The 27,446-nt window shown below is 31.8% G+C and overlaps 2 protein-coding genes across 2 annotated transcripts; one reads left to right on the forward strand and one right to left on the reverse strand.

Moving 5' to 3' along the window:
• Positions 1 to 8,760: 8,760 nt before the first annotated feature.
• Positions 8,761 to 15,600, forward strand: LOC133694007 (aconitate hydratase 1). The gene is made up of 20 exons (XM_062115412.1): positions 8,761 to 8,931; positions 9,051 to 9,152; positions 9,415 to 9,575; positions 9,687 to 9,779; positions 9,950 to 10,135; positions 10,317 to 10,478; positions 10,710 to 10,854; positions 10,958 to 11,100; positions 11,177 to 11,233; positions 11,364 to 11,443; positions 11,538 to 11,613; positions 12,079 to 12,264; positions 12,885 to 12,952; positions 13,037 to 13,155; positions 13,244 to 13,365; positions 13,535 to 13,633; positions 13,728 to 14,207; positions 14,631 to 14,729; positions 14,818 to 15,060; positions 15,173 to 15,600. Exons 1-20 carry the CDS (start codon positions 8,928 to 8,930, stop codon positions 15,245 to 15,247), a joined length of 2,700 nt encoding a protein of 899 aa, XP_061971396.1. The 5' UTR covers positions 8,761 to 8,927; the 3' UTR covers positions 15,248 to 15,600.
• A 6,580-nt stretch (positions 15,601 to 22,180) lies between these two features.
• Positions 22,181 to 25,586, reverse strand: LOC133695423 (probable prolyl 4-hydroxylase 10). Its single transcript, XM_062117418.1, has 8 exons — positions 25,244 to 25,586; positions 25,065 to 25,149; positions 24,838 to 24,935; positions 24,601 to 24,698; positions 23,728 to 23,857; positions 23,442 to 23,629; positions 23,173 to 23,261; positions 22,181 to 22,699 (listed from the first exon to the last, which is right to left on the reverse strand). The coding sequence occupies exons 1-7, from the start codon at positions 25,444 to 25,446 to the stop codon at positions 23,188 to 23,190; spliced, it is 876 nt and encodes a 291-aa protein (XP_061973402.1). The 5' UTR covers positions 25,447 to 25,586; the 3' UTR covers positions 22,181 to 22,699; positions 23,173 to 23,187.
• Between the last annotated feature and the right edge of the window lie 1,860 nt (positions 25,587 to 27,446).

Genomic DNA, 27,446 nt, shown 5'->3' on the forward strand with positions numbered 1-27,446 from the left:
ATTGAGTTTTTAATTTTTTTGCTCATTTCTATAAAATAAATAAATAATAAATTTTTAAAAGGCTGCATCTCTTATTTTAAAAATAAACTATATTTTTTATTTTTTTAACCAAAATAAGTTTGGAGGCCAGGCTATTTTGAAAAAAAAAAAAAAAAAACCCTCCAACCATAAATCGGTCCTTTATCTTCATGACAGTTGTGACCTTTGAAGTTCTCTGAACTTGGCAGCCACGACATTCTCTACGTTGGCAGCCACGACCTTGTACAATGCCGCGTCACCATAAATTTGAGGCCAATGTTATCGCAATCACAGGACTATCTTAAACACATGCATGCACTTTCAAGTTCCACCGGCCTGTGCTTTTTCCACAGGAAATTTATGGAGGATTGACTACAAAATTTACGTTTATTACTCATTTTAAATTTATTTATAAAATTTAAATATTTTTAAAATAAAGATGTTTGATTTATAAAATTCTTATTTGACTTTTAAAACAACCTTTATATAAATTTTAAATATATAAATAAATTAATTTATTTATTTTTTAACCATATAAAATAATCTTTAACTGAATTTTTTTTTAATTTTTTTGAATGATTTTGGACTAGGATAAATAAACAATAATGAGTCATTATCCTAAAATTTTGGTTAAGCTTGAAATTTAGGGTTAAATCAATATGACTCTATGTAAGCCCGCGATGTTATTCATTTATGATAATTAAAAGACCATTATAGGTCATAAACCTCATTTAGAAGTAACTCATCAATATGTGATCATTTATTAATTATTTATAGAATAAATCAGCCACTACAAGACATTATTCTAGCAATATTAAAAAGTGACGACATGATCTGAACCTTATATAGAATAGAGCTTAAATCAACCAACTTTTTTGCAGTCAAACTTTCTATTTTATGTCAACATGTGAACCATAAGTACCCATGCACCAGTATAAAGTAGACCATTAGCCTATATGCATATTAAATACATTAGGGATAGAAGGATAAAGTGGCAAAGTAACTTATCTAATGTAAGATGTTTAGGATTAATAGTATCTTTTTATTAGCATAATCAATTCCTTACCTAAAATTTTGAAAAATTAGTTAGGTTCCCGATGACTATAACACTATGTGCTGACTCCTTCACTTCACATTCTCTCTTCACATCTTTCCTTCTCTCTCTTAAATATAAAACTTCAAAAAAAAAAGGTCATTGTAATGTCTAGTGCAATAATTATTTTGAAATTGACTTAATTTTTTATTTATTTATTTTAGTTATTATTGTAAATCTTGAATTATTTTTGTATTATTAGATAAACCTATTTTCTTATTGATTTATGATAGAAATTTGTTTTGACTGTGCTCTTGATTCTAATATTTTGAGCTTTATGTTATGATATCAATAGGTTTATCTAATAAGATAATTTGATTGTTTGGTATTTAAGGTAATACAAAAGGTGGCTTTGAAATATTAAAAGTTTAAAAGACTAAAGATATTTTATTTGAAGATCCCCCTCTTATGGGAAGGGAAACAAATTGAGACATTTGTCTCAATTGGTCGTAATTATTGAACTATCATATGTAATTTTTTATTAGTATAATTATTTTAAGATTGAACTGATTTTAAATCTTTTGTGAGATTGGTTTGTTAATATAAAAATTAATTGATTTAAAAGGTACAACAATGATTTCATTTTGATTTTCTAAGAGGGATGTCCATAATTGTCTTGATTATTTGTTATTATATGCCAAAATATTTTTATAGTGGTTTGAATATTTATATGTTTTGATTGTTTCCCATAAGTTTTGAACCATATAATGATTGGGATATGAGTTTGAATTTTGTTAAGGTTTTCATAATATTTTGCTTGTATTTGATTTCTTTGTTCTTAATTATATGTTTCGAAAAATTGATTTTTTAATTTAGTATTTTGTGCCAAATAGAAATTATCACATCCGGACTTCGCGACAACCCGTTAAAAATATAAATCTAGATTGTAAAAAGAAACAGATATATGATATCTTGTTCTTTGATGGGAAAGGTTTACTTCAAGGAGTCGCTACCTAGTATTATAGTCACTAGAAACCCTAACTGGTCAATAGAGATTTTATGGTACGACATTGGTTACGCGAAAGGGAAGATACTATCACCCCTTAAGCGTCCTACCTGAGGCAACCTGCATTACTGATTTTGTCTTAAATTGCTAAAGGTTTGTTTGTGTTCTATTTTTATTGGTCATCCTATAATATTCCCAACTTTAGTGTTAGTGAATATTCGCTTACGAATATTTTCAACTCTGGTGTTAGCAAGTATTCGCTTATGAAAATTTTTGGAAATTTATTATATATTCCTTATGTACATTTGGGCTTTTATTGACTATTGCATGCCTTTTATTTATTTGTTCTAGAGCTGGAAGAGGTGCACAATGCTGGTGTGGTTGAGGGATGGTACTATCTTGCCTTCACGAGGACAAGCTTAACCGAAGGCAGTAACAATGTCAGGAGGTAGTCCCTGTGGTGACAAGCTTCTTTTTGAAGTTTTTTTTTGTTTAAGTTCTTGCTTCCCCTCGTGACTTTAGGGAAGAAGATGACGGGGAATGGATTATTGGCTGTGAGGAAGGAGCTTTTTGCTCTCGGAGGGGGCAACCTCATGCTGAGGAAGATGGCCTTTCTTTTTGTGTTCTGCTCAGTCTAGGTTATGGGGATGAGTTGAGAGCTGTTTCTGGAGGCCAGGGAAGAAAAACAAAAGGAAAGGGCTGAGGTGGGCGACGGCTAGTATAGGGTTCACCGCCCTCTTCTCTCTTCTTTTTTATGTTTCTTTCTTTTAGGGTTTCTATAATGGCCCTCTCTTAGGGTTTCTTATGATTCTCTCCTTGGGGTTTCTTCTCCTCCCGGGATTTCCTTCTCCTTTTTCATGCACGGAGATCTGTATTTGTAGTGCAAGAGTCTCATCGCGTGAAGAAAATAAAGTTTCAATCAAACTCATTCTCTTCTTTAAAATTTAAATTTGATTAAGAATCGAATTCGGAAACGGATAACTATCATTATCTTGAAGATAGAGATTATCTTGAAGATAAAGATAAAATGACAAAGGTACATTGTAGTTCATAGTTTTCGCGCAAGCTAACAAATCACATTTTTCATTGAAAATCTATGATATTTTAATTTTACATTTTAAACCTCGTAAAATTAAATTAAAAGTCAAAGGGACAAAATTGGATTACAACAGAAATCATTTTAATTGTTTTCTTTATCAATTTAGAATTTCTTTTAAACAATATTTAATTGACAGAGTGAGATAAAGTTAGAGAATCTGCCATCTCCTGAGGTTCGAGGGTTTAAGAAAGATTAGTTTCGCTAGTTTGATAATATAACTTAATGATATTCCTATTAAAGTCTACTCTATAAAGGTTTAAAGTCTTCGAACTAGACATAGTATCACTTGTTGATTTTCAAGAGTTTAGGTTTGTAATCTTTACTGGGTAATACCTAGCAGATTGAAATATGATTTCTAGTATCACTTGTCGTGCTACTCCTTGAAGGTGAAGGTCAAGATCTAGAAGGTGATAAATAATGTAGATGCAATGAAAGAGAAACAAAAGAAAACCCAGAAAATGAACAATAATAAAATTTAGTATAGTATATAGTATATAGTACACCTAACAGGGGATCACCGAATACGTAACCTTGGCTAACAACAACTGACCAAAAGACACATAATAGCTGACCAACGCTGTGAACTATACTTTGACTTTTACCATTGTTGATTAATCTCCAGGCTCCTCTAATACTAGAGAAGGAGAGAAAGTTTGACAACGTAACACTTTATTGATTTAAAAGATTATATAAAGGAGAGAATCAATTAGTAGAAATTTTATGAATTATTTTGTTCAATTAAATGAGTCTTTTGATTATTAATTAAGACGATTATAAGAAGTAAAGTATAATAATTTGCAATATATTTTCTTATAATTTATAATTATTATATTTAGTAATATCTATAATTAATTGAAAAACTCCAAAAAATATAAATTTATAAAACATTGGATCTTTTTATACTAATACTCGTATTTAATATTATTAAATTAAAATGTTCTTTCTATAATAATTATATTATATTACAATATTTGTGAATTACTTCTATTTAGAGGAGCTTTTAATTCAAATAAAATTTTATATATCACACAAATACATAGACGCATGACTGAATCGTAACATAATTATATTAGAATTATGGTTTTTGCAAACCTTTTTATTTTTTAGAGTTACTTTTTTATGGCTCATTATATTATCTTCTATAAATATTAAAGATATAGACATAGATAAAAAAAAAATTATACCATCTTAAATGTTCTTTCAAGAGGTAGAGCTTTCCAAGAAAATATAAAAGAATTAATGAATTCGATTAAAACCTATTTAGTATTTTATTATTTTTCTTCGTCTTATTATTATTATTATTTTAAAAAAAGTTATCAATTTCATCGTTTAGTCTTTGAAAATTTTTGGAAATTTATTATATATTCCTTATGTACATTTGGGCTTTTGTTGACTATTGCATGCCTTTTATTTGTTTTTAGTGGAGTTGGTGGATGGATACCTAAAAGAAGAGACATTGTTTTGTTTTAAAAGTGCGAGGAAGAAAAATAAAAATAAAAATAAAAATAAAAACATTAAATATTAAATATTAAAGATGTAATCTAAATAAATATTTAACTAGTAATTCAAGTTTTTTTTTGACTAATTAATCTAAAAATATTGATGTACATTTATTTTATTAGTGTTTGAATATAAAAAGAAAATTGTAAAAAATAAATTTTTTTAATCAATTTAGCAGCTTTTTTTAACACACATACTAAGAAACATAATTATTTAAAGTGTAGCCCGTAAAATAATAGATTTAGCATGTTTGGTAATGTTTTATAAAGTGTTTTTTAAATAATAATGGTTTTTTTTTAAAATAGAAAAGAAATTACCTTCAATATCCTATAATTTACTTCATTTTACATTTACAACATGGATATGTATTATTAAAAATTATGGTTTACATCCTGAACTTTGTAATTTTATAACACTTTACCTAACAAAATAATTTAATAAAAAATATTAAATTATTTACAGGTTTTTTATTATATTTAATTTAATAATTAAAGAGCCCATGTTGCTTTAAAATAATAAAATTACCATTAAAAAAAAAAACTATCACTCTCTTCGCCAAACATGAAGATAAAACCCTAACAATCGCCTTTGTTCTCTTCACTGTAGACTCTACTGCAAGTGCAAATAAGAAGACAATCTGCGGGTCGCGTCCATCACCTTGGAAACTTGTTCCATCCTCATCCAATGCCTTGTCCTATCCCTCTTCGCCTCTCTATCTCCCTCTTCGAAACCATACTTTCTCCTCTGTGGACTGTGAATTAAACTGAAAAATGCATGAACAAGAACACTGCATAACACAACGAAAAATTAGGTGAGGTGACATAGAGATTGTTGAGGGTTTCTTGACTGAAAACAATAAAGAGCCAGTGATAGCAAAAATTTATGGAATTCCATCCTCCTTTTCTTTTTATCTACACTTGCAGCAGAGTCCAAAGTGTAGAGAACAAAAGAGATTGTTAGGGTTTCTTCGACTGAATTCAAGCCGGTGGCTAGGGTTTCATGTTTGGCAAAGAGAATGATAGTTTTTTTTTAGTGGTAATTTGTTATTTTAAAAGCAAGAATGGCTATTTACTCATTATATTGAAAATAATGGCAAACTAAAGCAATCTAACATTTTTTTGTTGATTTTTTTTTTGTGGTAATTTGTTATTTTAAAAGCAAGAATGGCTATTTGTGTTATGTGAAGCGTTATGAAATTATAAAATTGAGGATGTAAACTATATTTTTCAAAATAATAGACACAAAATGTGAAATAAAGTAAATTATAAGATGCTCAAAGTAATTTTTTTTCCTTTTATACTAGTACATCAATATTATAAAAGTACACCTAAAACAAAGCATCAATTTGATGCATTTCAAGAAAAAAGCAGTTTGAAAAATTGATTGAGTTACCTTACCAAACACATAAAAAGACCGCTTGGTAATGTGATAGCTTTTACTTTTTGCGCAATCACATTAAAAAAATTATTTGGTTAATCAAATAACTTCTGTGTTTTTACATTAAACTTCACACATATTTTTTTAACACTGATTTTTTTTTTAAAACAACAACTAATTTTTTTTTAACTTACTTAAAGTAACATACAATGATCAAACCTTTCTTGTTGATGCAATGATTCACATATAAATGATTTTTTAAAACCTAAAAGAGAAAATAATTTAGTCTTGATTATAAAAAAAATAGTCCAATAGATATAAGTATGCGGGGAAAAGTACTGTAATTTTCCTTATAAAACACCGTGGATTGCTACAGTTTCTCCCCTCATTGTTTTTTCTACTTGAACACATGGTTTTTTTTTTTGTTATGATTTTTTTTACAAAAAAATTTGTCAATTTTTTTCTTTTTCTTTTATCTTTCTATGAGGTTAGCGTGATTTGAAGATTTGTCAAAATAACTCAAGTTGCCTCAGTTGCCCCAATTTATGGGTTTGGTGAGGTTTCTTTTTTTTCTTTATTAATTGAACTTGATTTTTTTATAGTCTATTTTTTTTCATATAGTTAAAAAAAATAGTTTTTCTAAAAAAAATTATGTTATTAAACTTTATAAAGTAATAAACAAATAAAGGATGTGGAGAAACCACTATTCTCCCAACATCCATTACACTATGGATTACAATAGTAATCCACAATGTTTTACTTTTTTTTTGTTATGACTTTTTTTTTCAAATTTTTTTTTATTGATTTCATCTTTTAAAATTGAAATTGTTGATAATTTAACTTTGTAATTTGCTTCTTTTTATTTTACCTTTATATAAGGTTAGTGTGGTTTAACCGTTTGTCAAGATAACTCAGGTTGCTTTCATTTACGAGTTTGGTGAGTTGTCTTTATTTTTCTTTGTTTTTTTAATTGAACTTGACTTTTTTGTATAGTCTATTTTTTTCTCATATAATTAAAAAATAATTTTAGAAAAAAGTCATGTTATTAAATTTTATAAAATAACAACAATTAAGGGGTGTGAGGAAATCATTGTTCACCCACTCATATTGCGTTGTGATGATAATAGTAATCCATAATGTTTTGCTTTCTTTCTTTCTTCTTTTGATTTTTGTTTTTTGAATTTTTGTTATGATTTTTTTTCAAATTTGTTTCCGTCGATTTCATCTTTTAATATTGGGATGGCTGAGAATTTGGTTTCATAATTTATTTTCTTTTATTCTACCTTTCTATAAAGTTAGCATGGTTTGTGGGTTTACCAGGGTAACCCGATTTGTCTTGGTTTACGAGTTTGATGGGTGTTTTCTCTTTTTTTTTTAATTGAACTTGATCTTTTTATCGTCTATTTTTTCTCATATACTTAAAAAAAATAATTTCAAAGAAAAGTTATGTTATTAAATTTGTAAAGTCTATGGACTTATTTACAAGTTTGACTGATTGACTTGGTTCGCGGGTCTAATAAGTTTAACTTTTTTTTGAATTAGTTTTTTTTATTTCATCTTTAAATACTGAGTTAATTGAGAATTCAGTTTCATAAACTAGTTTTATTTTGTCTTTTATGAGATTGTCACGATAAAAAAACATCTCGGTATTGGGTTGATGTTTCATTACATAATCGTCTATTTTTTTAAATTATATAGTTAAACAAAAAATAGTTTTAAAAAACAAATTATAATCTCAGTGAAGTCCATTATCCAGTTCACAGGTTTGACATACTAGCCCGACTTACCCAATTCATAAGTTTGACGAGTTTACCTACCGATATTATATGTTTTTTTTGTCTTTTAATTATTTTTAATTTTTTTTTGATTTCATCATTTAATATTGGATTGGTTGAGAAATAGACTTTATTATGGATTTTTGTTTGCTTTCTTTAGGAATAATTGTCTCAAATAAGTGCCTATTTTTAGGTTGATACTCAATTTTGTGAGCATCTATTTTTATCATATAATTAAATTAAAAAAGTTATTAAATCCAATATAGTCCATGACTCGGGTTGCGGGGGGACCAAGATCGATCTAATTTATCATTGTCTTAATATTTTAAAAAAATTATCATCATGAAATTTTTTTAAAAGTTAAATCATGTTTTTATCGATTATCAATGTTGCATTTAGACCAATAAAATTGATTGATTTAAGTTGAGTTAGCTCCTAAATAGTTTAATTGAAAACTTGAGTTAGGTAAAGAGTTGGGTCTAGGGTTTTCAAAATTAATCCACTTAGCCAGATTTAGTAACATAGTTAAAAAATTCTTCATGCTCTTAATTGTTTTCTTACATTTAAAAAAATAATCGGTCGGACCCGCTGTGGAGTGCAGACCAATATACCAGTGGACACTAAAAGTTAATTTCAGTATTATCATGTTTCAATTAACAAGAAAAGTTTGATGGTAATTATTTTAAACTTTAATATTTTGTAAAAACTAGATCGAAGTTCAGAAATAAACTTTTTTTCTAGTTTGATTTTATATTCTTGGATTGTTTTTATGGTTTTTTAGTTTTATAAATTAGTTTTTTTAAATATTATAAGAGTGTGATTTATTTTTTATTTTTTAATATTAGTAATTGAAAAATATTTTAAATATTTTAATTTATTTTTAAATAAAATATACTCTTAAAATATATCAAACACAAAAACAAAGTGAAAAAATAATCAAGATGGCCACTGAGTCCAGAATATACTGACAAAACTCCACAACGTGCCCATTAATCTTTTTTCCTCCTCCCAATAGACCTACCAACTCTCGCTTTGTCTCTCTTTAATTCTCTACAGATCTGATTTTTTGTGCGCTAAATCTTCATTTCCTTGTAGATTGAGAAATCTCAGATTATCAAAATGGGTAAAAATCCAAACTTGAAACTAAAATCTGATCCTAAATTTTGTAACCAAAATGATTGTTTTGAAGTAAGTGAATCTGATTTTGATTTCTTTGATGTTGGTTTTTGCTTTTCTTGACAGTGAATGAAAATCCTTTCAAGTCTATATTGAAGACACTTGAGAAACCTGGTGGCGAATTTGGCAAATACTATAGCTTGCCTGCTCTCAATGACCCCAGAATTGGTTAGTATTTTTGTACTTTAGTTTGTTGAGTTTGAGTTTGGTTACTGAGAAAGGATAAACATAGATGAAGTTCGACATTATGTGATTTATGTTTGCCGTTGACTCTGTCAAAGAATGAGAATCTTTTTATTAGGATAAAAGGTTCAGACTTTTTTTTTTTTAATTCTTTGGCTAAAGTTTGAATCTTTTTACTGAAAAGTTGATTTTTTTTTGACGTGGGATTTTGGATATTGAGTTTAGTTGGTTTTTTGTGTCATTGCAGATAGATTGCCGTATTCAATTAAGATTCTCCTGGAATCGGCAATTAGAAACTGCGATGAGTTTCAGGTTAAGAGTAATGATGTTGAGAAGATTATTGATTGGGAGAATACTGCTCCTAAATTAGTTGAAATTCCATTCAAGCCTGCTAGAGTCCTTCTTCAGGTAAATGACATTGGTCATTCGATCGGTGTACTTTTTGATAGAGAAAATACATGTCATTGTTATTGATCGTTGCTATAATTATTATTGATGTTGTTATGATTCTGTTCTCAGGATTTTACTGGCGTTCCTGCTGTTGTTGACCTTGCCTGCATGCGAGATGCGATGAATAATCTGGGAGGTGATTCTAATAAGATCAACCCATTGGTGAGCTGTTTTCTCTTTGCATCATCAGGATAACTGCCATTTCAATTTATGTAATTTGTTGCTTCTAAGTCGTTTGATATTTTTATCTGCTATGACATGTACTTAGGTGAAGACATTTTGATTGCCATGTTATTGTTTAAGGAATTAACCAGTGGAATTTGTGTGTACAGGTTCCAGTTGATCTTGTTATTGATCACTCAGTTCAGGTTGATGTGGCAAGATCAGAAAATGCAGTGCAGGCTAATATGGAGCTTGAGTTCCAAAGAAACAAAGAAAGATTTGCGTTCCTTAAATGGGGCTCAAATGCTTTCCAAAACATGCTTGTTGTTCCTCCTGGGTCTGGTATAGTTCACCAGGTGAGGCAGCTTTTTCAACAGAGCGGTAACACAGTTGACATTTCATGTTTCTTGAAAAAAAAAAAATAATAACAAATGCTTGGATACAATCAAGGGGAATGAGCTCTGTCAGTTTAAAAAATGCAATGCATAGGTATGTATTCATATGCAGATGTTTGAAGTTTAACAATTTGATTACCAGGTCAACTTGGAATACCTTGGGAGGGTGGTGTTCAACACAAATGGTTTGCTTTATCCAGATAGTGTTGTTGGTACAGACTCACACACTACTATGATAGATGGATTAGGTGTTGCTGGTTGGGGAGTTGGTGGGATAGAAGCCGAAGCTGCAATGCTTGGCCAGGTAAAAGATTTGTTATTATATTTACATTCGATGTCTACAATCTGGAACGAGTTTCTAATTGACATAAATGTATTTGCAATCCCCTAACTGATTCCTTGATTCTCTTTCTACCTGCATTCAATTAACCAATGAGAAATTCTCTATTTGCTAGTGCTTTCTATAGCCTTTGTCTCACGCCTGTAATTTTTCTCATCAACAATTCATCCAATGTATCTTTCACTTTGCATGCAGCCCATGAGCATGGTCCTGCCTGGTGTGGTCGGGTTTAAGTTATCAGGAAAACTTAGAGATGGTGTCACAGCCACTGATTTGGTTTTGACAGTGACTCAAATGCTGAGAAAGCATGGGGTTGTTGGCAAGTTTGTGGAGTTCTATGGTACACCCTTTGATACTCCTTGTGCATCAATTTGTGTTTTGATCACTATGTAATCTATTTCTTTATCTCACATTAGATTTTTGGCTTTTGCTAATGTCTGTAGGTGAGGGCATGAGTGAATTGTCACTAGCAGATCGTGCTACTATTGCCAACATGTCTCCTGAGTATGGAGCTACCATGGGTTTCTTTCCTGTGGATCATGTCACACTGCAATATCTGAAACTGACAGGCAGAAGTGATGAAACTGTAAGCCATAAAATGATACTGTACTGCATTTAATGTGGCCATTGTATATGCTGACTTGGAAACCTAAATAATGCAGATCTCTATGATAGAATCCTATTTAAGAGCTAACAGGATGTTTGTGGACTACAGTGAGGTAAACAATATATATCACTTCATTGCTTTCTTAGTGTATGGTCATTCAACGTATTTATTATGTTACTGTGAAAAAATTCTCTTTATCTAAATATAATTATGTCATTGTGAATTATTTGGTCGGACCTCAGCCCCAGATTGAGAGAATGTACTCTTCTTATCTAGCATTGAATCTCGAGGATGTTGAACCTTGTATATCAGGACCTAAAAGGTAATGCTTATAAACATTTTTAAATTTTTTTCTTCTTTGTCTGATTGTTATATTCCAATATTTCTCGATCAATGTCATAATCAGATTATTGCAGGCCACATGATCGAGTTCCTTTGAGAGAAATGAAAGCTGATTGGCATGCATGCTTAGACAACAGGGTTGGATTTAAGGTGAGAATTTTATCAACTTACAAGACCGCATAAAAGGCATCATTTTAGACTTTTTTTTTTTTTTTTTTGGGGGGGGGGGGGTTGCAAATGGGTTAGGCGGAAACGGAAGTCATCAAAGTAATATGGGCAGAAAAGTAATTGAGGAAGTTCCACAATTTGGTTCTCTTCAAAGAATAATAGTAGATTGTTTGTAGTTTGTTTTCATAACATAAGAAGGCAGAAAAGGAGGGGTTCCTTTGCATTTTTATTCAATTGCATCAGCTTACAAATGTCTCAAAAATACATCTAAGAAAAATATGGAAAGATTTTCCAAAATAAACAAGCCAACCCAGTGCATTTGCTACTATCCAAAGCATATTTTGCTCTGGTAATAAAATTGTTTGATATCTGTCGTAGCTTAATTTTCCTGCCGTGAACGAAACACCCCCCCCTGTTTGTCTCTTACCTTTTTTCATGGCATTACAGGGATTTGCTATACCAAAAGAATCTCAAAGCAAGGTTGCTGAGTTCAGTTTTCGTGGGACTTCAGCCCAACTCAGACATGGTGATGTTGTTATAGCTGCTATTACTAGTTGCACAAATACCTCAAACCCTAGTGTCATGCTTGGAGCTGCTTTAGTTGCAAAGAAAGCTTGTGAACTAGGATTGGAGGTTGGATGTTTCTTCTTTTAAACTTTTTTCCTTCAGCTTATGCTATCCTGATTATAACAATATTTAACAGAATAAAGGATACAACTGCAAGATAAAAGGGAACAGTACAATGTTGACCAGACTAAAACAGATGAAGGGAATTATATATTGCCTACTTCGTAGCTAATTCTGGAGGAATTATATATGTCGGGTTTGATCGGTACTACAGTGTGATTTGGCTAATAATATTGGTGTAACTTCCCTTGTTTCTTTTTTGTGTTTTCAAGAGTCTGCGTTGTGAATCTAATAAATCCTGAGCATCTATTCACATCATTTCAAAAGCTTCAGAATGTGAGACTCCAATTTTTTAATGCTGGATTAAACCATTGTTAGTTTTAAAAAAATTTTTGGATTATGTTAGTATCCTGCACACTTTTCCACCATCCATTAAAACTAGAGAGGCTTAATTTTATCCATTATCTTTTCTACATATTCTATATTGTTGACACGTGAAACTTGAATTACAAAATCGCCTGGCTGATTTTCCAAGTATATGGTCTTGTTAGGAGATTATATCACATTAATTATTGAGTTGCTAAGAGATTGTGATTGAATTTGTAAGTTTTTCATTCTTTTATCAGGTGAAACCATGGATTAAGACAAGTCTTGCTCCAGGTTCTGGGGTTGTAACCAAATATTTGGAAAAGAGGTATTGTTTAGAGTCCTGATCTCATGCTTGTAAACTTTATGCGGCTATAGCAATGCATTTCTGATTTCTGCGCTACATCTGCAGTGGCTTGCAGAAGTATCTTAATCAGCTAGGGTTTAATATTGTTGGTTATGGATGCACAACCTGCATCGGAAATTCTGGAGATATAGATGAATCAGTGGCATCAGCTATCACTGAAAATGGTAGTCTTTTTTACACGCAATTCTTGTCCTGATATTTCTCTAGGAACATTTGAACTGATGATATTGTTGATTTTGTACTCATTTGCAGATCTAGTGGCTGCTGCTGTGTTGTCTGGGAATAGAAATTTCGAGGGTCGTGTCCATCCTTTGACAAGGGCTAATTATCTTGCTTCACCGCCACTTGTAGTAGCTTATGCACTTGCTGGAACGGTACTCAACTTATATTCTATGTACTTTTTTTTCTTTTAAAAAAAACTGGACTTATTACTTCACTTTGAATGGTAGCTCTTCCTGTTGCTGTGTGGTCACCACTTTCCTTTCCAATTGTTGATTTACATGTGCTGGACATTATGTATCTCATGAGGGGACAATGCTGCAGGTGGGTATTGATTTTGAAACAGAGCCAATTGGCGTGGGAAAAGATGGAAAGAAGATATTTTTCAGGGATATTTGGCCGTCCAATGACGAAGTTGCTCAAGTAAGCTACTCTCCCTCCTATAGTTTGATTTTGAATTTTCTGATTAGGCTACGGATCAGATCTCTCATTGTTTCTTATTCGTGATGGTCTGCAGGTTGTTCATTCAAGTGTTCTGCCTGATATGTTTAAGGCTACATATCAGGCAATCACCAAGGGAAATCCCATGTGGAATCAATTATCTGTTCCTTCAGGCACTCTGTATGCCTGGGATTCCAAATCAACTTACATACATGAGCCACCATATTTCAAAAGCATGACTATGTCTCCGCCAGGACCACATGGTGTGAAGGATGCTTACTGCTTGCTCAACTTCGGGGACAGTATTACAACTGATCACATTTCACCAGCTGGCAGCATCCACAAGGACAGTCCTGCTGCTAGATACCTCATGGAACGTGGAGTTGATAGAAGAGACTTCAATTCCTATGGCAGTCGCCGTGGTAATGATGAAGTGATGGCAAGAGGCACATTTGCTAACATTCGCCTTGTCAACAAACTGTTAGGAGGAGAAGTTGGGCCTAAAACAATTCATATTTCCACTGGAGAGAAACTATCTGTGTTTGATGTTGCAATGGTAATTTCTTCTAAGTTACTTCATATACTATCAAGTCCAGTTATGCTTTATGTTTTGACTGAGAAAAGTTGGGAGCAAAAATATCCTGGGTTATGCTTTAACTCAGGGTTATTAATGGTCAGGGCTATAAGACTAAAATGTTGTGATTAGCAAAACAAATAAGTAACTACATTAGATAGCCATGGTCCAAATCAGTGCCGTTCTGGGTTAAGTCTACTCCCTACTGGGGAAACATACAGTATCCATAAATTTTAATCATATGGACGACTTCAATTGCTAGTTTCATATATCTTAGATGTATTGCTTAGGTTAGTGTTCATAAATACTGAACAAAATCATAAAGAATTCATAAACAAGCATCACATTTCTTGTGTTGGGGCCATAATATTGTTTCAATTCTGGTTTTGTTACTTTGGTTAACAGAGGTACAAGAGTGAGGGACGTGATACAGTTATTTTGGCTGGTGCTGAGTATGGGAGTGGAAGTTCTCGTGATTGGGCTGCCAAGGGTCCAATGCTACTGGTACAGTCTCTGCCAGCATCTGAAACCCATCTAATTTCATTAGACTTTTAAACTTTTATCGTAATCCTTTAAATTGTTCCTGGACCAGGGTGTGAAAGCAGTGATAGCCAAGAGCTTTGAGCGAATTCACCGCAGTAATTTGGTGGGAATGGGTATCATTCCACTTTGTTTTAAGCCTGGGGAGGATGCTGAGACCCTTGGCTTGACTGGGCATGAGTGCTACAGCATTGATCTGCCTAGTAATGTGAGTGAGATTAGACCAGGTCAAGATGTTACAGTGGTGACAGACAATGGCAAGTCATTTACATGTACCTTACGCTTTGATACAGAGGTAATGATGGAAACTCAACCTTGCTTTTCACCTCAAAATATAATATCATTTATTTCATAAATGCTTCAATTCCTTCATATGCTTGCGCCTAAGTTTAGTTACTTTGGTGTAGGTGGAACTGGCATATTTTGATCATGGAGGCATTCTACAATATGCCATCAGAAACCTGATTCACACCAATCACTGAATCAGCTGAGTATGATTAACAACATGGTGGGTTCGCAGCTCCATATCTGTTTCCAAACAAACCAGTAATTAAAGATTGCTGCAACACAGGATATAATCTCAGTTTTGGGGCGGAGCTGGGTTATATCATTAATAAGTCGAACTGATTCAATAATATCAGTGTCTAAGTTGATTCAATAATACCAGTGTCTTGAGACGTGGTTTACATTAATTTGATATATCAGTCAGGTTTGTTTATGTTGATATTCGACGTTCAATTTTGATTGAGTTGCTGGTTTGAAATGTGTATTTCTGATAATCTGGGAGTTGAAAGTTTTATATCATGAAAGATGGGTTTCCCTTGCTTATGTCCAACCCTTCTTTCTGAGATATCGTCGTCCTGCTCCTGTCATTGTCAATCTCAAAAGATGGGTTTCTTCTGCTTTCAGTTCCAAGTATGCGTGTGTAGTGTTGGGTTTCATAGAATTCTTTATGGCCCTTATGTTGCACTCAAGGATGCATTTATTTTACCTTTGGAAGCACGATGTTGCTTTCATATTTCAGTTGCCTTGACCCTAAAAGAGAAACCAACCTAAGCTCAAGCCCTGCTCTGCTCTACCTTCAGGGTAAATAAAGTTGAATGGCCTTTGCTCCATTCACCACAATTTCGGCAAGCCGATAATTGATTAACTCGTTTGCTCTGAAGAATCCAAAGGCACAATAGTTGTTGGATTATCGAAACTTTAAACAGCTAGTCAACCCATGAGCTAATACAGCCATGTTTTCTCTATGTACGCCACAAAAGGATGCGATGCCTATTGATTTATTTGTTGCAAGTGACACATGAGTGTGCTCTAATGATTCGACTGAAGGTCGGGTTATTTGAATTTGAATTCACAATGTAAATGAATGAAGTTTTCAATGATATTTACTATTAGTTCATGAGTTAATTTTGAACTTGAATTTGCATGTCTTCACTGCATGGGAAAATATGCTTGTCATATATGATTTTCATGTTCAGAAAGTAATTTTTTTTAGATTGTCTAATCATGTATGTATTGGAGTTTTCTACATAAAAGTATGATTGAATTAGTTTCTAAGCTTTCAAAATATGTGTTTCTAATAAGTAAAAAAACATGTGCTTTGTCTAGTTTTCTATCAAAGTCATTTATTCGACTCTCAATCAAATCATTTTTTTTTCTAGACTTGGAAGGTTGTTCTAAGAATATAATGATAATTGAAATCAAGGATTGAGATCTTTTGACAATATTTGAATTGAAGTATTTGATTTGGTCTTTTGACAACCTATCAAGTTTTATATCTCTTTTGTGAGTAATGAACTTTATACTTCAAATTTGTATTATTAAAGTTGTGAGTGATTTGTATTTTAGAGTAATAAGTTACTTACATCTGTATCTTTTCGGTTTTGTACTTTAGAGTGGTGAGCAAAAACTATCATTTGTTAAGTAATATGTTACTTTATGATATTCATACCATCCCAATATCAAGTTGGTATCAAAGCTTAGGATTTACAATCATGACTTTTCATGGACATTGTGGGTCAAATTCAAGAGGGACATTCATGCTCTTTAAATGGATGCAATAAGAAGACAAATCCAGCAACTCAAGTAGCGTCTTGAACGATATAAGAGTTGAGATAATGATGATGATGATGAGAATAATTCTAAGATTAGTTCCTTTACCAATAATGAGGAGGATGTTAATCCTTTCCATTATAGACCACACCATAATGCTAGTGATTGTTCTTCTTCTCGGCATCAAAGAAAAAATAATAGAAGGCTTTATCAAAATTCTTATGTGAGAGTTGATATTCTTAAATTCGAGGGAAAAATACCTTATGATTTCATTTATTAGCTTTAAATTGTAGAGAGGGTTTTTGATTTTAAAGAGTTTCTTGATGATAGAAAAGTGAAGTTGGTAACTCTTAAACTAAAAACAAAATGTGTCCTTATAATGGAAGAATCTTAAGAAGCAAAGGGCTTGTGAGGCAGAAGCAAGATCAAGTCTTGAGAGAAGATGAAAATGGAGCTTAAAAGGAGATTCTTGCCTGAACTATTGGTAATGGATTTTTCTCAAGTTTCATAATCTAAGGCAATCTGAACTGATTGTAGAAGAATTTACTATGGAATTTGAATTGCCCATGCTAAAGTGTGATATTATTGAGCCTGAAGAGCAAAAAATAGCCTGATATTTCAGTGGATTAAAAGAGAATTTCTAATATGATTCAGTTATAGCCTTATTAGACATTCAATGACATGAAAAAACTTTCTTTAAATATGAAAAAACAACAAAAAAAAGAGGTTAGAAAAAGTAGCTGGAAATCAACGTCTAAAAAGAGCTCTTCTAACTGAGGGAATACTCCATTCTTTAAGAATACTATAGCAACAAAGTTTTTTGTTATTAGGAATTCAAAAAAGGTAAGCTTTAGGGATGGTCCTAAAGCAATTGGTTCCTCAAGTTCTAATAAAAAAGTGTTTTAAGTTTCAAGGGTATGGACATATCACTTCTGATTGTCCAAATCATAAAATTGTTGTTGTTATAGAGGAAGAGATAACTAACAAAGATGACTTGCCGAATGAATCAGATCAAAAAGATAAAGTGGCTTATACTAATCAAGGTGGGTTACTTATCATTCAACAAAGTCTGAATGTTGTTCATGAAGATTGGATTTGTTGCAGCATGTTACAATTATTATAGTAAAAATGGGAAAGTTTGTGACATAATCGTTGATGTGCTAGTGCTAATGTTGTATCTACTGATATAGTAAAAACGTTGTAGCTCAAGATGGAAGCACACCTTCAACCCTACAAATTGGGGTGGTTAAAAATTAAGCATGAACAAAATGTAAAAAATTGGTGTCATGTTTTATTTTGTAGTGGAAAAAAGTGTTATGAGTTGCCTCATGAAGTAAAACATTTGCTTGATGAGTTTCCTGATGTGGTCCTTGAAGATATACCACCTAGACTTCATTTGATAACGGATATTCAACATTGCGTTGATTTCATTCTAGGTGTTATACTTCGTAACAAGGTATCATATCGAATAAGTCCTATCGAACATGCAAAGTCACAAAGGTAGGTTGACGAGTTGATTTCAAAGGGCTTGGTAAAGGGTAAGTAAAAGTTCATGTGATATGCCCTCTTTTCCTGTTTCGAAAAAGAATGGTCTGTGAAGAATGTGCATTGATAGTCATGCAGTGAGCAAAATCACTATCAATTATAGATTTTATATTCCCCAGCTAGATTAACTTTATGATTCTACCATATTTTCAAAGATTGATCTTAGAAATAGCTATCATCAGATCTAAATGAAAGTTGATGATGAATGGAAAACAACATTTAAAATGATGGATGACCTTTTTGAATGGATGGTTATGGCATTTGACATTTCTAATGCACTTGGTACTTTCATGAGAATGATAAATAATGTGTTTCAACATTTTATTAGCAAATTTATTATTGTTTACTTTGATGATATTCTTGTATACAACAAGGGTAAAGATGAGCATTTTAGTCACTTGCAAAAAATATTTTAAAAGTGGTATTTTCAAACATTTTATTGTGTTGGACGATTATCTTTTAAAAGAAAACCATTTGTGTATTTCTTAAGTTTCTTTGAGGGGAGCCATTATTTTTAAAGCTCATAATGATGGATTTAGTGGACATTTTCAGAGAGATAAAACACTTATTGTTATCCATGATAATTTCTTTTAGCCATAGATTGAGAGAGATGTTACAAGATTCATCCAGTGTTGTAGGACATGTCATTTTTCTAAATCATATAGTTATAATTTAGGTTTATACACTCCATTTCCAGTAGGTAAAACTTCTTGGAAAGATGTCAACAAGGATTTTGTGCTAGGTTTATCTAGAAGTTCAAGGAACAAAGATTTAGTTACGATAATGATTGTTCGTTTCTCTAAAATTTTGCATTTTTTTCCAAGTAGCAAAACACTCGATATTACTAATATTTTTTTTATTTATACTTCAAAGAGATTGTTAGACTTTATGGCATTCTAAAAAATATAACTTCATATCAAAATTCCAAGCTTAAAAGTTATTTTTGGGGTACACTTTAAAGGAAACTTAAAACTCATTTTCAATTCAGCACTAATTGGCATCCATAAAATAATAGACAAACTAAAGTCATCAATTAGAGTTTAGGAAATCTTTTGAGAAGTTTCGTGAAGAAGAATATTTGAGATTGGAATATTATATTGTCACAAGCTGAATTTACTTACAACAATTTTACTTGCCAAAATATTAGTTGTAGTCCTTTTCAAATTTGTGTATAGTAAAAATCCTTTAAGTCTATTGAATTTAATTCCTCTTCCAACGAGTTATAATTTTAGTGGTGATGCTAAAAAAGAGCCAAACAACTTAAAATGTTGTTTGCATAAGTTTGTGACAAGATTGAAAGGCAAAATCAAAAGTATCAAGCTTAAGCTAATAAGCATCGTAAATATATAGAGTTTAAATAAGGCAATCTGGTTTAGTGTATCTTAGCAAGAAAAGGTTTTCAAAGGACAAATTTGTTAAGCTCAAACCTAGAGCCAATGATCCATTTAAGATTTTGAGGCGGATTGGTAAAAATTCTTAAAATATTGAGTTACTTTTAACATGACTAACTTAGCTCGTTACTATGTTGGTAATAGTACATATCAAGGTTGTCAATTTCGCTTCGTTTCGCTCGGAATGGCTGAAACATTCCATACCAATTCAAAAAACGAAACAAAATGGAATAAATTTCATCTCATTTTAAATCTCGGTCCATTCTTTATTTTTTGGTTAAATTCTGCCCGAAACGTTCCGGTTTTATTCCACATGTTCCGTTCTGCTCTTGAAAAGCCATTAAATTCCGCTCGAAACGTTCTGGTTTCGTTCCACATGTTCCGTTCCGCTCTTGAAAAGCCATTGAATCAAATTGAACCTTGTTCAATTTTATTAATTAAACCATCAAGTTTTTTTTCATTACTATTTTCAATAATAATGATATTGATAATAATATTGAAAATTATTATTACTATTTTCATTAACAATGATATTAATTTTTTAAAATTAGATTTATCACTAATATATATGGTTTATATTCATGTTGTTTTTTTCATGTTTATATTTTGTAGGAATTTGAGCGAAATAAAGGATGCTTTAGATTCCATTAACCTTGATAACATTGACCTAACTTTATATTTAAAATATTTGTGTTAAAACATTTTACTTTCATAATATTTTGATATTTTGTTTAAGTTGAATTACTTTAAATTAAAGATCTATTTAATCTTGACTATTTAGAAATATTTTAAAATTTGAAATTATATTTGTTTGACATTGTGTTTGTATTGCATAATTTATAATTAATTTATCTTGAATTTGAATTATTATTATATATATTGACTTAACCATCACAATCAAGCCATACCAATTATAAATGTTATTACCAATATTGTGATAATAAATTCTCTATAAACTTATAGACAAGGCTGTAATTTAGGATATCGAGGTCGAGGGCATGATAACTATGGTAGTAATAATACCTAATGTGTTGGACCCTGGAAGGATAGCCTAAGTAAATCTAAGAGGGGGGTGAATTAAGTATGTAAGGTAAAACTAAAATTTAAAAACTTTTTACCTGATAACATGCAATTCTAAATGCTCTATCTAATATGAAAGAAATAAACAATATAAATATGATAAAGAGTTAGAGTTTACAGAGACTGCATCAAGTTTTATAGAGGTTTAATAAACCACCTACTTCTCTCTTTGAACTTCTGTTTAACAGTTTCATTATCAAACACTAGTTTTCTTAGAGGGTGAGACCAAATTGTTATATGGTCTTTTTACGGGTGTAAGATCAAACTCAATCTTTTTATGAGCTTAGGATCAAATCATTATCTCTAATCTTTTTGCAAGCTAAAACTATAAAACCTTTAACTAATATTTGTTAAAGGACAAATATTAAATCACTCATAATTTAGTCATTAAGAGACTTTTAAAAAAATTTTAAAGCGTCACTTATACTTTCCATAATATACTTTCTTGGTAAAGTTTATTGGAACAACAATTAAGATCTTTTAGAGGATTTTTGACAATTCACACTTAACCTTGTTTTTGGATAATTACAAATGAAACAAAGGTGTTATGATTTATTTTTTAGAGTGAGTATGATTATATTTTTTTTTCTTAGGAGTTCCACACCTATTTTGGCCAATAAAAGGGCTATTTACAGGTATAGAATTGAAACTAGCCATTAAACACAATTTTCTGCTCGTTAGAAAATCAGTTAGGCTGTTTTTTAGAATCAATCAAACCTTTTTAGAATTGGTAAGATCGTTTTGAATAATCCCATGAAGTTTTAGAAATTTCCAAAACACAGAATAACTATTTTGATAAATAGCTAAACCATTTTAAACAACATGGCTACTATTTGATTTTATTTTGTTTTATTTCGTTTGTTTAGGTTTGTTTAGGTTGTGTAGATATTTGAAGGTGTCCTATATACTCATATTGTTTATTTTTAGACCAAAACTTAAATCTCTAGAAGCTGTAAACATCAATAAACAGATGTAAGAAGTAGTATAAAGGCCAAGTATAAATCACCAGCAAATGTTGCGGTAGAGATTTAATAGTTGAACACACTATTGATTGAGATACGCATTACTAAATCTTCAACACCAATATTATGGCGTGACAACATAAATGCAACCCATTTATCTTCTAATTCAATGTTTCATGCACGCACGAAGTGCTACACAGTTTAATCTTCTGAAGACCAATCTTAAGGCACGCCATCTTCCCTTATGATTGCGGGGGCATTTTAAAAATCAAGTCAATGAAGATACAATAAAAGAAGAGCAAATTTGATCTTAGAGAGTTATACTAGTTGTAGTGTATTTCAATGTAAACTTAAATTTTGAATTCTTGTAATGCTCATGCTATACTCACGAAAAGTATAGTGATAATATGAAAGACTTCTTTTACAAATAGAATTCTAGAACTTTACAATGCATGACCATATTTGTCGCTGTAAGAATTGTGGAACTGACATGATTCAGATGGCCTGAATGCTGGATAGATATCCAGTTAATGCTGTCAGATATTCTCATTTGGATCAAAGATTGCGTCTTGTCAAATAACAGCCATCCACATGCAGCACAGAACTTTAAAGGAAAGGACTTATAAAATGCATCTCTCAGTTCTAGATTAGGGCACGAGTACTCTAACAGCAACTGAAAATCCCGAACCTCATTCTGCTATGAAAGTAGAGATTTCAGGCTATTTTATCGGACTCCTGCGAGAAGGGATCCCATGCCCCAACAGTGGAAATAATCAAAATTTACGGCAAGAAAGTGTTTGGTTGTATACAAAGATTACAGATTAAGTGAAGTCCGTCAGCACTTGAGCTCTATATTGAGATGCACAAATTACAAGAATAAGATGTGAAGTCGTATCATCACCTGCACAAAAGAAAAGGTCGTGATTCTACGAAGGAAAATACGTCCTCGTACACTCCAGACAGTTTCAACCAGGATGCTTTCACAATAAAACCAACATGAGGTATGGGGAAGACAGAATGGGTCAATAATTAAGCAGCGAACTCTATCATCCTAGATCAGCAAAGGTCCTTTGTTTTGTTAGTCACGGGTTATTCCACGAGACATCATACTGACCCAGCTTCACAAGAATAATTTGTGTGCTGATTAAATGCCCCCCTGCCCCCTGCTCCCGCCCAAAAAGAAAACACAGAAGCTTCACTATGCAGATCAACAAACTGTTTTCAGCATTTGACTAACAGCTTGTTAAGAAATGCCATTGCCACGGGAGAATATTGTTACCAACCAAAACAAGACTACTGTAACCAATACAAGTAATTAAAGAATATCTGCACAAATGGCATTTTTAATTGTCTCTTTTGGGCTCAGATAATTACCTGCAGGATGTTATTTCAGACCTTGTACTCATTCACACGCATCCATTTGGTTGATGACCACTTATTACCTCGAATCACAGGACAACCACCTGCATTGAAGAATAATCCAACTCATCAATTAATTAAAGATTGCATTACTAAAACGTGCAAAATGATAGTTGATAACCATGCAGAGTATCCTCTTGAAATGATAAGGTACTGTCAGCATGATTGTTGTAAAACCTGAACTACACAGGTTAATGGTGATTAGCTGGTTGGGAGTAACTAACCATGCAAACTTGATGGGTCTGGAGAGCCATCAGGATTCATACTCCAGAAAAGCAATGCATCACCCATCTTTGGTTTAACAGAGAGGCCCCCCTTTCCACACTCAGACAACTCGTTCCACCAAGGCACTGCACTAATGTTACCCTCGGCAGAGGGGAACACAGTCTCACCCCCTTCTTCAACATCTGAGCTGTGTACAATAGTGAAGGAGTTAATATTACAAAAACAACAAAGGCAGGATGCATTTGAATTCATAAAAATTCCACTAGCAGACAGGATCTCACTTACAGGTACATGAGAACAGTAGCTATGCGTTGACCCCCATTCTTGGTGTTGTATTCATCCATAAAGTAGTCAAAGTGAGGCTCATACCTTTGCCCAACTTCATAGTGGAGAATTTGAAGCCCTTCGCCATGCTCTGCACATCATGTCAGCTTAGTAACAGGTGATGAATCAAACTGAAAGGCAAATTTCTAGAAGATGTTTCCCTTGAAAACCTAACAGATTTCTGCTTTCTGAACTTGAATGATCTCCTTTTTCCTTAAAGATACATTAGGGTGAAGTTACACTATGATGGATCCAAGAATTCAGATCAAAACCAGTTAGCTTTGGTTGCTCAATTTGGTGGAGTACAATATTTCGCTATTCGGTGACTTTACTTGAATTTGTGATTGTGAAGGTGGTGGTGTTACGAAACTAATCCCAAATAATTAATAACTACTATCTGTGGCACCAAAAAAAAAAAAAACAGAGAGAGACGCTCAGTGGGAACTGGTGGTGCTTCGGTTGATTGCACCTTAGGGAGTCGAGTGGATTTATAGTGGCAATATAACAGAATTGAGATAGATTAGACCATAAAAGCACCAGCAACAATCTATAAGCTGATCATGGTTCGCTTTTGCAAACACATGAATGAGTGAAGGTGATGAAGTGGTGCAATAAGTGATTACAGGGGTGCATTAGGATATGAAGTCCCAATTTAGGGAAACATGTGCTTGAGGTAGCAACCTGGCCTTCAAAGTAAATTAAAATTCCGTTCATCTATTTGATATTTTAAAAAAATAACAAAAAGCAGAACAAAATCTCGACGGTGCTGGAAACTGATTCTTTTTTTCATCCTTTCAGTGTATCCTTCAAGTAAATGAAGCTCAAACAACATACCTACGGGAATGAAGCTAAAATCAGCAATCCTTTTCTCAATATCTCTAACAATTTTGTCACGACCTCTCGGTAGAAATGTTCCAGAACTCGTACGCACTCTACATATCAAAATGCATTATTAGCTCCAATGATTATCCGCAAAGTATACAAGCAAGCTAATGAGAAGAAGAGCAGCATGAACATCCATCCACAAAATTCAAGAACAAAGAGTATAAGATTTAAGAAAGAAAAACTCACCTGCTATCCTTACTCTTCCCCGTTGAACTATCAACGACTGTCGACTTTTGCATATGCGGCTTTGCAAGATTGATTAAGTACTCACATTCTGCCTTAGTCTGTCCAAAACAAGCAACAAACTAATTGGTTAAAGATTTTAATCAAAGTAAAGTTTCTTGCTCGAAAAAATGCTACTAATTAATTCAGTTTTAAATCCAATCTAAAAAATATATGAAAAAAAAACCGACCAAAAAATTATGATAAACAAAAGCACGAGGCTTCCATGAGATAACCTCTGCCCATTGCTCTGCTTTGCCTTCATCATCTCCACTCCTACAAAAACAACCAAACCAATCAAGTCAATTACGATCAAGCCATCTAATCTCAAACCAAACACTAATAAAAAACGACACGAAATCAATCTCACCCGTCAATTCTGCTATGATGAGCGATGGAGCTGAGATCGTTAGCTTGACGCGACGAATCGGAAGAAGAAGTGCTCGGAATCGAGAGAATTCCGAGACCGAGAAGAATTAAAATCACGAATGTGAACATTAATAGCAGAGTTAGTATAAGTGTCGATGACGGTGATTTTCGTGCTGGAATTCGTGAGTATCTCGCTTTCGCCATTGTCGTGAAAGTCGGAATCGGAGATCGGTGAGGGAAACGGGCAGCTGGTTTGATTTAATTTAACAGAGGGAGAGATTTTCTCTGTTTTTAATTTTAAGAGAGAAGACGCGGTCCTGAGAGAGGACTTTCCATTATAAATATGTTTAATACTAACTCCTTGCTGATTAATAAATAGAAAATCCATAATATACGTACCAAATTATAAATATTTTTTTATTTTATTTCCAAAAAAATGTTGATTAATATGCTAAGGTTGTAAATATGTTTTATATAATGTGGTTAAATTATTATTTCTTAATTGAGTTTATTTTTTCGATTCATTGAAAATCAAACTATTTATATTGAACGTTAAAAGATTTATGAGAATTTTCATTTAAATCCCATTTCTAGTGTGTACAGAAGGAAAATATTAAAAAAATAAAAAATTATTATTAGCAATGGGGTTAAATATTATTGTTTTTATTTATTTTTAAAATAGTATATTGATTTTCAAGACATTTAAAAGGATAAACTAAAATACTAGTGATTTCCCAGCCTTTTGTTTTTCCATATTTATTAGATAACGTTCCGTGGCTTAAACTTTAAAAATTCTCAAAATTAAAGTCCATTTACCTTAAAAATGTAATTTAGTTAGTCTTGTAATTGTAATATTTTCTACTTTGATCTTGTCTCTATTGAAAGCTCATTTAATATTAAATTTACTAAGAGAAATGTTGAGAGGGATTGTAAATAGCATCCATATATGTGTATGTATGTATGTATTTGGGCGCGCACAAAAATTGGATAAATTATGATATACTGAAAATTAATTCATATAAAGCTAATATCATGTAATCATAGATTTTAGACATGGGTTTTTAGTTTTGATCAGGTCATCAGGTTGTTCGGGTTATTTTTAAAAAAAAAATCAAAACAACATCGTTTTAGTAAAAAAACAAAAAGCAAAAGTCAACGGGTTGCAATTAGATTTTTAACCGGATCTTACCAGGTCGTTGGGTTCGTTGGGTTAACCCATCAGATCAGACAGGGCAAATAAAATTTTTTCTTCCTTTTTTTTTTCAATTCAGTTCAATTTCAGCCATACAACGCATATGGCTTGTGAAATGAAAGGTGCTACATCACCATAGCTTTCGTTTTCCTCAACTACCAAAAAAATGGGGCGTGTTTTTTTGGTTTAATTTCTGAAAGAAAAAAAAAAGCAGCAATTGATTTTTTTTCATATATATAATTGTTGAGCTTTCTTATCCAAACCAGATTCCCTGGTAATGGATGATTAGTGGTATAACAAAAAATAATAATGAAATGCAAAGTTGTCGGTCATTCCGATCTAGAAAGAGACATTAAAAACTCAACTAGTGGCGCTACAGCATTGCATTTTAAACAATATTTTTTAAAAAAATTAAATTTTATTTTATGTTTTTAAATAATTTTAATGAACTTGTATAAAAAATGAATTGGTTTAAAAAATAAATTGTTTTTAAATAAAATTAATTTTTAATATTTTTAAATCATTTTAATAAATCAATATAAAAAATTAAAAAAATATTATTTTAAGATGTTTTCATACAAAAATATTTTAAAAAATAATTATTACATAAATACCCTTAAAACTTTTTTAAAAAATAATCGATAGCTTGCAGTCATAATAAATGCACTTAATTTGGAAAGATAAGTTCTTACAAAATAAATGAAATAGAGCTTTAATTAATGAATTTGTAAGCAAAAGTTAGGTAAATAGAGGATAGCTTTATGCATTTATTCGAGAAAGGCTACTCAGAAACTTCCATCATATTAATCGTGGGGCTGATGAGCATATTTGACTGAGCATGCATCCTTACTTATGGTGTGATTAAAATATTCTTATTCGAGAATCTTATTGACAAATCTGGATTTACATGCCAGCCTAAGCATAACATGGTTAAGGGTTGCCAGATTAAAAAACTTCAGTTACGGATTAGTTGGATCAACTTATAAAAATTAAAAAAAAAACTTAATATTTC

The sequence above is a fragment of the Populus nigra genome, chromosome 5 (assembly GCF_951802175.1).
Source record: "Populus nigra chromosome 5, ddPopNigr1.1, whole genome shotgun sequence".
NCBI lineage: Eukaryota > Viridiplantae > Streptophyta > Magnoliopsida > Malpighiales > Salicaceae > Populus > Populus nigra.